Source organism: Danio aesculapii, chromosome 8 (assembly GCF_903798145.1).
Source record: "Danio aesculapii chromosome 8, fDanAes4.1, whole genome shotgun sequence".
NCBI classification, from domain to species: domain Eukaryota; kingdom Metazoa; phylum Chordata; class Actinopteri; order Cypriniformes; family Danionidae; genus Danio; species Danio aesculapii.
In genome coordinates, this window is record NC_079442.1 from 3,996,265 (window position 1) to 4,008,675 (window position 12,411).

General features: G+C 34.5%; 1 protein-coding gene across 1 annotated transcript in view; it reads right to left on the minus strand.

The window, feature by feature from the left end:
• LOC130233141 (phosphatidylethanolamine-binding protein 4) overlaps nucleotides 1-12,411 on the minus strand; it is a 190,774-nt gene that overhangs the window by 22,676 nt on the left and 155,687 nt on the right. The window contains exons 5-6 of the mRNA XM_056463039.1: nucleotides 10,952-10,997; nucleotides 7,755-7,871 (exon numbers count right to left, since the gene is read on the minus strand). Coding sequence (XP_056319014.1) covers nucleotides 7,755-7,871; nucleotides 10,952-10,997 — 163 coding nt within the window. The remainder of the gene's footprint in view (nucleotides 1-7,754; nucleotides 7,872-10,951; nucleotides 10,998-12,411) is intronic.

The window sequence follows — 12,411 nt, forward strand, 5'->3', positions numbered from 1 at the left end:
TGCAGTAGAAAAAACAAGCCACGCCCACTTTTTCTCAATTAATATTCCATTTCTCTAGGAACTGCATCACAATACGAAAACAAAAATGCTTGCAGCTTCCGATTCATGTGGACTTTACAGTGAATAATTAATCTGTACAAGTTAATCTACTGAAAATAAATGTTGGGTAATCTTCAATCAAAGTCCTGAGCATTGGCTTCCGCATTTAGAGTGGCGGATATTCTCTGATGATGTCAGTTTGACTGCTTTAGCTACAATGATTACTTAAAGGTCCCGTGACGTACTTTAAAATGTGCTTTTTTAAATGTGATGTTTGACGTAATCTTAACTAAAACACGAAGAGAGGTCGGGAGATAGAGTAGCTCCTTTTTAAAAACAGCCAATAGTGTTTTATTGCAGCTCTGCCGGTGAGACCGAGATCAAAGGCAACAAATGAAAAGAAGATAAGAAGGGAGCGGGGCATGTCAGATGCTAGATAGCATTTGATTGGTCAAGATTTGATGAGCTCAGGTGAAAAAAAACAACGATTCATTTAGGCGGAACTAACGAACTAAAAGATATCGGTTTTATATCTCTGTAAACACACATTTTGTTATTGTTTTGTGTCACACTAGTTATAGATATCCTTAAGGCTAATATACTGAAGCTAACATCTAAAAAGGCATTTTAATATCATAAAACCCTTAACCACGCCCTTCTTACAGTTAATTTGCTATCATTAGGGAATGATGCGTAAAAGAAGGCTCCGCCCCTACTCAATATTGCATTTCAGTTTGAAGAATATCAACATTGTGAAAAGTCTCAGCAACTTAATGATTAACGCAGACTTAGAGTCAACATCAAATCAAAATGAAATCAATTGTTAGTTTTAATGGAATATGTTAATTATTTGTTGCGGTTCTCGAGTCTGATTGGCTGAGAGGAGTTTCTAGTCATGCAATTTCCTACCAGTCTTGCTTCACAGTATAATTGGAACTGGTACTTAAAGAGTGAAGAAAGACCTATTTATTTATTACATGTCTTATTTACAACCCAAGCTCATTCTGAAAACGTACTGCTATATACATTTCTGGACAGCGCCAAACACGTCCCAGGAGCTATGTTGTTTTTTGCAGTTTTTGCGAATCCACCAGAGGGCGCTGTGTACAATTTTCAGCTCTCAAATTTCTCTCGCGAGTGCTAATTTCATCTGCTGTTCTCGTGTAACTCCACCAGAGGCCGCTGTCGACTGACTGACTGACTGACCGATTGACTGACCCACCCTCCTCCTTCTCTAAACCCAACCAATAGTGTTTTCAAAAGCACAGACTGACCCGGTGGATTCTGTTTTTGTCTTACCCGCTTTCCGGAACCAGACTCAAACCCCATCAACGTGGTTGACTCCTTACTGTGTCTCAAGTCCACCAACAAACATGGCAAGCTACTGGTCAAACTGGTAACAGTGGGAAAGCCGTCTATACGGAGGTACGGAGGTCTATACAAACTTCTGTCTACATAATTCAATTTCTACAAATGTATTTAGGGCTACGTTTTCAGAATGAGCCTATGTTGCTTATTTAAGCTGTTCTATGCAGTCAATATGTATCCCAGCATCACACACACATATTACTCAGCAAAACACAACAATTAATTATTGTATCTCTCCTAGATTGCAGATGAAAACAAAAACCACTGGACAGGACACCCTGAGAGCATTATTGTTTATGAATTACTCACGAAAAGGCATTATAAAATCTTCATAATTAAAGAAGATTGTTAATATATAATATAAACGAGGCAGTTGCAACAATTTAATCACAATAAAATCCACAAACAGGAAATGGCTGGAAGGGTTTTTGCTGATGACACAATTTTGGCCCGATCGGAGCCAATGAAAAATACTAATGAGAAAATGATTAGGAAATCCAATTAGGCATCAAGATAGCAATATATGGTTTCGGATGAGATTAGAATGTAAACTGAACCAAAAAAATCATTAATTTTTGTCTTAGTTTAGTTTCAAATAGTGTAAAGCTTCGAATGGCACTTTGTAAACACTGCTTTGAGTTGATCTGAATCAAGATTCATATCATATTATGCTGAGCTCCAGTCTGCAGCATCTCCTGATCCCGTTACAGATACTACGTGTAATACAGGCAACACAGCCATAAAACAAGATGTGCCTAGCAGTCGGCACAAGTGTAAACAACACATAAAGCGCATGAGAACAGAGCAAATTGATAAGACTTCTTAAATAAGATTGCGGTCATGCTTTACAATGTTTCATTAGTTAATCATAGTTCAACATTTACTAATGCATTGTTAAAATCATTAAATACATTAATGTACTGTGAGTTAACATGAACAGGTTTATTTTCATTAACTAACATTAAGACATTTAAATGAATATTTATTTCAGTCTTCATGTCAGTGAATACATTAACTGTGAAACCTTATTGTAAGGCCCTACGAAGATTGTCTTTTCTTAAAAATACTATATTATTTATTTATTAAAATCAGTTCATTACAATTATTTATGTATTTGGTGTCGCGCAAAGAACTGTGTAAAAATAATCCTTTATTTGTCAATAATACGTCACTGTAAATATCATTAGTGGGAAAAGTGTTTATCTCACCTAAATACTGCAGTCAGATGTATGTTGAAGTGTGTTTTTTTGCGGTTGAATAAAAATGTAGGCTGAAGCACGTATTTTCAATGAGAACATGTTGACATACTTTCGGTGGAGGAACAGAAATATATTTATGCTCCAAAGATTTTGTTTGAAAATGTTGACACGTTTTGTTTGTAAGAATATAAAGGAAAATTATGACATTTTCATGTTGGGTTGAACTAAATATTTAAGATTGGTTGAACTTACTGCAAAAAAAAGAGAAGAGTTTTGTTACTTCAAGTTTTTCTCTTGTTTCTAGGCCAAATATCTCAAAATTTTTAAACCAAGAAGCATTTTCTAGACAAGCAAAATAGGTTTTTGTCAAAACTAAATGAGTTTTCCAACCCAGGCTTCCAAATACATCCCAGGAGCTACATTTTTTTGCTGTTTTTTTTTCTTCTCGTGAATCCACCAGAGGCCGCTGTGTATGCTTTTTGAGATCTCAAATTTCTCTCAAGTGCTATTCGCACTTGCTCTTCTCCCATAAATCCACCAGGGGCCACTGTTGACTGACCCACCCTTCTCCTTCCCTAAACCCAACCGACAGTGTTTTCAAAAGCGCCAATTGACCCGCCCACCCACTTCCCTAAACTCAACCGATAGTGTTTTCAAAAAGCAATCCAGAAAAAGAAAAGCCCCTGTGTCTAGGCATGGGCCGGTATACGATTCTAATGTTATGATAACCTTGAATAAAAATATCACGGTTTCACAATTTTAGGATTGCTGCTCTAAAATATATTCTTTTTGAATGTCTGGGTTAAAAACAAAGACTGTAAAATATATGGACGGAGCATCCGTGACGTCACCCATAGGTTTCTGAAGAGCGCAAATGAAGCTAAAATTAGGCGCGGCCAACCGTAGCCATTTTGTTCACGCGTCATCGCACCCACAGCGGGATACCAAACAAGGGCAAAAAGGCGGAGAGTGAGCGGAGCTACAGACACGTGCTGGCATTTTGCTTAGACCTGGTTTAGACAGAGCTTACTTTGGGAGAAACGCTTAATACTTTATTACCTGCGACTCGTTCGTATTCTGACCACATGTGCTTGGTTGTACACTATATCAATAAAGTGTTTAGACTTTTAAAAACACTGCTGTAATACATTAAGCCACTAAGCAGTGTTCTTATGACATTTTTCAACAGGAGGAAAACCCGAAATACGTCCAAACACTTCAATTATAGTCTGTGTAAGTAAATCCAAGACTATTGATGAAATCCAGGCATAACACTGTATGATAACCCTTCATATGACTGTTCTAGAGCCTACCAATATTCAATCTGTCAGATTCTGGAGGGCATTACAGCTCTAAAGAACATTATAAATGATAATGTTCTTTAATAAAACACACATTTATAGAGATGGTATACAAGTATATAACTTTACTTACCAGGGAAACGGAGGCCACGTGAATGGTTTGTGAGCACAATTAAGTGCACACAGCATCCCATATCATCTGATAATTGTAGGAAATAATCTCAAAAGGCAATTGACTGTGTAAAAAAACATTAACCAACACAAAAATACGATGAATATGCCAAGTTCATCGGCTAATTAGCCGTAATCAGCTGAGGTGACGAGACAGCGAGCAGCGAGACCTAGGTGTCACTCAAGTGGCCACGCCCTTAATTATGCAAACTTAATATAACTTAATAAAACGAAACGGATGAGTTATAAAAAAATTCACCCCCCTCACAGTTGTCATGAAGGTTAATCATGGCTATATGCACCAAAGCCATCTTTTGTACCAGGCTGTACGCATGTTTTTATCAGCTGTAAAAATGGCCAATTTCCCATTGCAGTCAGAAATGACCTGGACTTCCTGGAGCCAGCCCCCCAAGGCGAGTCGATGAATTGCAGTTTTAGTTACTTCCGTATTGGCTTCCCGAGGGAGAGCGGGAGGTTGCCCCTTGGTTAAAAACAAATGCTTTTTTCCCTTTTCAACACAATATATTTTATTTTGAGAAATATTTAAAATGTTTTAGAAGACTAAGCATGTCAGGCTGAATTAATTATTGACTTCTGCTGTCTTCAGTTGTTTTAAATACAGATTTTTTTTTAATTTAAAACAGCATCCTTAGATATATTCTCTTTTCTGAAAACACTGTTGTCCTAAAAAAACAAATACAAAAAGTAAGTTAAAAAAATCGTGCACATACCTTAGGAAGGGTATTGCAGAAAATGTTGACGGTTTGACGGTTAAAACCTTGACTTTTCCAAACCGTGGTATACCTTGAACACGATTATCGCCCCATGCCTACTTGTGGCAGCCTGATTTTTACCACATTTTCAGATTTTACCACATTTTCACCCTGTTATTTACTTATTTATTTTATTATTTGGCTTCTGTTTTATTTTTGTCTTACGCTTTTTCAAATCTCTAATGTTTCTCACGAGTGCCATTCGTGTCTGCTGTTCTCGCGTAAATCCACCAGAGGCTGCTGTCGACTGATTGACTGACCCACCCTTCTCCTTCCATAAACCCAACCGATAGTGTTTTCAAAAGCACTGATTGACCAGCGCCCACACACTTCCTTAAACCCAATCGACAGTGTTTTAAAAAGCAATCCAGAAAAAGAAAAGCCCTCATCTGATTTTTACCACGTTTTCAGATTTTACCACATTCTCACCCTGTTATTTACTTGTTTATTAAATTTTGTTTGGCTTCTGTTTTTGTCTTACCTGCTTTCTGGAACTGATCTTCACCAGACTCGAACCGCGTCATCATGGTCAACTCCTCTTTGCGTCTTAGGTCCGTCGACGTACATGGCAAGCTACTGATCAAACTGGTAACAGCGGGAAAGCCGTCCATACGGAGGTAAGCGGTCAGCTGCTAGCGCGAAAAGGCTCATACCACCATAGGTCACACCATACCAGGGCCATACCATTTGTTTTAAAGACGAAATTCAGCCATACGTACTTCTGGCTACATAATTATTGATTATTGATCTCCAGAAATGTATATAGGGCTACATTTTCAGAATGTAGTTAAAATCTGTCTGATAGTACAGCAAACAGAGCTTATACACATCACTAACAAACTCTGGCCGATATTCAATGGCGCTGAAAGTAGAAGAGCAGGTGTATGATGCTGGATAACACATTAAAACACAGACACAGCAAATGCATTTACATTTCCCTTACTTAATTGACTCACTTAAAGTCTTATAAGCTTTGGAAACTGTCTTGTCTGTCAAAGATCAAACACTTGCCATAATTCATAAGGCCATCTGTACAGGAAGCCACATACGCAGCTGAAACCTACCAGTAGGTACAGGGAGCGGTGGAAAATCATAATTGGCAATGAAGAAAACTAGTTCAAGTGCTGAATGTGACAAATGCGGTCATTCGACTTAATGTAATGTATTAAGATGTTTTCTGCCATCAGGACATCATTTTTCTGCCGCAAGTTGGTCACCGCGTGCCATGTATCAAAAGAAGAAGAATTTAATTACGTCAGTCATGAATGCGGTTCATAATCTCGCTACGTTTTAATCCTAACGGTAGTCTGTAATATGTGTATTAGTGTGTGTATTTAGTCTTCAGTGTTATCGGCACTTTTCTATTCAGCTCTCAATCATTCTGATATAAATGTTAAATTACAGAGCAATTACAAAAACATATAAATTAGAGGCAAACGTCAACGTCTTGCTCTGCGGTGTTTGTCACTTCATGGCGAGATGGTAATTACAAGTTGTGCTGAATGGCAAGGCCTGATATTTTCAGGGAAATCTAAAATAGGTGGACACGCATGTATGCAAGTGGTTATGTGTGTATATGTGTGTGATGGTTCAAATGTGTATTTAAACGTATGTATACTAAAAAGATTTGTAAAAAATTGTTCACCTATATGAACTTTTTCTTCTGTGGATCCTAAAATATGAAATTTGACATTATTTGTATGCTGCTACGTTCTATGAAATTGTAACACCTGTTGTCCAATCTCGAGAAAACACCATAAAATCATGCATAAATATATAAAAGTGTACACAGTAGTAGTAGTAATATTATTACTACTAATAAAAGTAATAACAATAATAATAACAATAATAAAAAATATATAATAATGACAATAATAATAGTAATAATAATAAAGTTAATAAAAATAATAATGATACTACTAATAAAAAAATAATGATGATACTACTAATAATAAAATTAAAAAATAAAAATAATTACTATAATAATAAAAATGATAAAGATAATAATAAAAATGTATAATAACAGCAATAATAATAATAATAATAATAATAACAACAACAACAACAACAACAACAACAACAACAACAACAACAACAAAGATAATAATAATAATAATAATAAAAATCTTTAATCAATATCAGTGATGACAAACCATATATTAATAAAATATAATAATAATAATAATATAATAATAATAATAATAATAATAATAATAATAATAATAATAATAATAATAATAAAGTCGTTAATCAATATCAGTGATCAAACCATATATTAATAAAATATAATAATAATAACAACAACAACAACAACAACAACAACAACAACAACAACAAAGATAATAATAATAATAATAATAATAATAATAAAAATCTTTAATCAATATCAGTGATGACAAACCATATATTAATAAAATATAATAATAATAATATAATAATAATAATAATAAAGATAATAATAATAATAATAATAATAATAATAATAATAATAATAAAGTCGTTAATCAATATCAGTGATCAAACCATATATTAATAAAATATAATAATAATATTATAATAATAATAATAATAATAATAATAATAATAATAATAATAATAACAAAGTTGTTAATCAATATCAGTGATCAAACCATATATTAATAAAATATAATAATAATAATAATAATAATAATAATAATAATAATAATAATAATAATAAAAATAATAATGATACTACTACTAATAAAATTTTATATTAATAACAATAGAAATAATAATAAATAATAAAACAACAATATTAATAGTAATGCCAACAATAATAGTAATGCTACTAATAATGAATGAATAAATAAATGAAAATAATAAACATAATAAAAATAATAAAAAGTGCCCATAAAGATAGCTGTACATGTGTGTGTGATTACCCCGTGAGCGCTTCTCCTCTTTAGTAAGGGAAAGTTTCCGGCCTTTAGGCTGCTCAAACACAAGAATCTGGTAGCGGTGCAGTCCAGTGCCTTTAGGTGGAGTAGGGCGGGCATATGCTGATGATAAAAAAAAAGAGTGTCCATTTATTAATGCAAAACGGTTATATTCTGTATAACAGCATATACAAAACAGTAATATTCTGTATAACAGTATATACCAAACAGAAATATTCTGAAATACAGTATTACTCCAATTCAAAATACTAGTTTCACACTTTAATATACGTTAAAATGTCATTTATTCCTTTGATGCAAAGCAGAATTTTCAGCATCATAACTCCAGTCTTCAAGTGTCACATGATGCTTCAAAAAATATCTAAAAGGCTGATTTAATACTCATGTACTTTGTATTAAGATGAGTATTAAAGTTCAGATGAACATCATTTTATGACGTCGTCTCTGCTGTTACTGGATAAAAGTATTCATTTTACAATATGGTGGAAAAATACATTTTTATTATTACTAACACATTGATTTATATAAAACTTCTCTTTCTTACTAGTAACGGCGTATATTAAAGAGCCCCTAACGTGAGTTTTTGAAAATGAGCTTCTATGCAGTGTGTAACACAGCACTGAGTGAATGAAAACATCCAGCTGAGGGTTAAAACTGAAAGTGTATCGTGATTAAAACTATTGATTCTTTAACAAAATAGTCGATTCAGAGTCGAATAAATGAATCGTGCTGGGTTCGGATCTTTTGCATGAACGCGTCGACACCGTACATCACCAAATATGTAGATCCAGATTTGATAAAACGTGAACCCTTTCCATTCAGACACTAGCGGAGCGCAGGGGATCACGAGACTGATTATGACACGAAGATGACGATCACGGACACATGGAGATTCAGCTGTGGGGAATAAAGGGTTCAAATTCATTTTCACAACAATACCACAGTATAGCCAACCGTGTGCTGTTTATTCCTGTCATTTTTCTGATGACTGATGCAACGCGGGATTAGCCGGCTGTTTGCTATTAACGGAAGAAGCTTAGACTATAATGTATGGGAGTTTGTCAGTAACTGTTACAGTTCATATGACCCAGTTTCTTTCTCCTAATAATAATAATAATAATAATAATAATAATAATAATAATAATAATAATAATAATAATAATAATAACAACAAAGATAATAATAATAATAATAATAATAATAATAATAACAACAAAGATAATAATAATAATAATAATAACAACAAAGATAATAATAATAATAATAATAATAATAATGATAAAAATAATAATAATAACAAACATAATAATAATTATAATTATAATAACAAAGATAATAATAATAATAGTAATAACAAAGATAATAATAATAATAATAATAATAATAATAATAACAAAGATAATAATAACAAAGATAATAATAATAAAAAAAAAATAATAATAATAAAAGTCGTTAATCAATATCAGTGATCACAAACCATATATTAATAAAATATAATAATAAAATATAATAATAATAATAATAATAATAATAAAGATAATAATAATAATAATAATGATGATACTACTACTAATAAAATTTTATATTAATAACAAAAGAAATAATAATAAATAATAAAATAACAATATTAATAGTAATGCCAACAATAATAGTAATGCTACTAATAATAAATAAATAAATCAAAATAATAGTTTCTTTCTCCTCCAGATCATAACATGTAAGCTTGATTAAAATAGGTGCCTCGCTTTGTGTAGTTTGCAAAATATGTGTTTAATTGTGTGTTATAAGTTGTAATAGCTCTGCGCGGCTTGTAATCGTGTACCTATAACAGATCAGTGCTTGTACTGTATCTCTCAGGTTAAATCTTTATGGGGCTGTTCACATATCGTGTCTAAAACCATGTTGAAAATGGCACACGTGCTTCTTCCTTTACTGATTTAAATGCATTTCTGAACTCATGATCCTCTGCTGTTTGCCTTTGCTATGGCCACCATCAGCTGTTCCTCACACGCGCAGCGCATCAATTTTTTTTAAATAGTTCAACTTTTGCCACTGTGTGGATTAATACTGAATGTGTGTCGTTGCTATTACTTGGGGTTAGGGTTAAGAGTAGAGTAATATGCTGGTGTTTAACTGCATTGCTTTATTGCATTCCTGCATTGGGCTCTCACATACATACATTACTTGGCCGTGTAGTTACACATAGCCGTGGTGGGCATTTCTCTCCATCTCGCGCTGAACACAGTCAACCAATCACAACAGGCTGGGTCAATGGACCAATCAGCATAGGGGAGGAGGGGTTTGGGAACAAATGAATTGCTGAACGAATCATACGGGAGCCATTGGGGTAATTAGGTAAAAATAAACGCATATTATAAAACAATGAAAGAGTTTTTTGACCTTGCATGCAGATCAGCCTGTTGTTGGAGACCCCCAAAACCAAAATATGACCTTTTATAAGCATAATAGGGGCTCTTTAAAAAAAAAAAAACATATAGCAAAGAAAAGATGATACATAAACATATCACAAGAAGGGTCATTCAGAAGGTGGTCATCTGCTTTTAACCATATGCATTCAATAAGTGTAAATCCTGGGCGCCTTATATTAATCCTCAGTGGAGGAATTCTCTGAAGAGAGCAGGGTGTCATGAAGAAGCTGGGTGAAAGAAGATAAAACTTGGTGTCTGGTTAGCCTGTGTGTCTCACTCTGCAGCGATCGATGTTCCTGTATGACTGTCGAACCTATTCTATGCAGAGAATAAAGTAGTAAAGTAGTAGGAAGTAAACCCTGTAGGACTTTATCTCTTGATCAGTAAGAGACTCTTTATTTGAAACTAAACAATGGACAGCGATTCTGATCTCAGAATTGCAATGCTGCCGCACAAACTTATTTATAATGAAATGTTTCTGTCAGGTTATTATCGAAATATGGATCGATGGTGCGTTAAAAACTAAAATCAACTCTGATTGGCTGCTTTATGTGTCAGTCAGAGGCTCTGTTCTTCTCTGAGTGGGTGTTTTTTGGCCAGAACACACTGCGATGTGGACCTGACTTCTTGCCTTTTATTTGAAAGGTCTGGCTACATAAGCCTAAAAGATCCTAAGTTTAATATTAAGGTTTAAAGGTTAGTTTAACTCCGGATGTACAATTGCAGCAGTGAAATATGCATATTCAAACTCACCAGACAGTTCAGTGCCTCTGACGTCTCCTGTCTGAAGTGCTTCACCCTGCAGACAAAAGAAAAAACACATAGGAGAAAGAAGCTGTTTAGAATACATTTACCACTACTATATAGTGTACTATATAGTGTATAATAAAGCTGTTTGCTACTGTAAATGGACTGCAAAGTTTCAAAGACAAAAATGTAAATCAATTATAATATGCCTGAAATTTGCATTCAAGTGCATTCTGCATTTCCAAGACATACCGTGTCTTTTGCGCGTTAACATTTGTTATCTCAAATGTCGATGAACGACAAGAACATGCAAATACAGCAAAAAAAAATACAGCAACAGCTGAACGTCTCTGTAAACAACAGAGGACATATAGCAGATCTTGTACTTGCTTCTTGATATGTGGCTGGTTTATTAACGCTTATTAAACGCTCGTCTTGAATACTTGATTGGTCAGTGGCGACATTCCAAGTTATGTTATTCCCAGATAACGACTGCTGAATACCACAGGCTCATCCAGGAACTTTATATCATCTTTCCCATCAGTGAATACGTCCACATCTATATACCTACATCCACATTCATATTTACATGTTTGTCTGCCACTGTTTTTGAGAGGGGTCTGGATGCAGACTTGATGCAGTTGCAATCTGAGCTAACCCCAACTAACCCCACCCATAACCCTACCCCTCACAGTGACGGCACTAGCTTCATTGAGAGCATCGTGTCTGACACTGCGTCTTTGAGATATGCAGTCTCAGTTTGCAAATCCAAGTCTGCATCCAGATACTATTGCTGTTTTTGATGGTTTGGCGCCCTCTTGTGGATTAATAATTCGTAGTTTACTGTGTGATTCATTCAGCCAGCTTCATTTCTGTCAGCTTTGCGTTTTTGGCGCCATCTTGTGATTGAATAATGTGCAGGTTAGTATATACTCCTTCAGTTCTATAATGTAAAAAACGTGGCAATGTGAAAAACAGATTTTTTTGAAATTGTTGGAAATTTATTAAAAAATAAAAAGCTGTAAAATCACATGTACATCAGTATTCACAGTGAATCTCTAAATTGAGCTCAGGTACATTCTGTTTCTACTGATCATTCTTGAGATGTTTCAGCAGCTTCATTGGAGTTCACCTGTGGTCAATTCAGTTGATTGGACATGATTAGAAAAGGCATACACCTGTCTATATAAGGTCCCAGGGTTGACAGTGCATGTCAAAGCACAAACCAAGCATGAAGACAAAGGAATTGTCTGTCTGTAGACCTCCGAGACGGAATTGTCTCAAGGCTGGGGAAGGTTACAGAAAAAATTCTACTGCTCTGAAAGTTCCAATGAGCACAATGGCCTCCATTATCCGTAAGTAGAAGATGTTTGGAACCACCAGGACTCTTCCTAGAGCTGGCCGGCCATCTAAGCCGAGTGATCAGGGGAGAAGGGCCTTAGTCAGGGAGGTGATCAATAACCCGA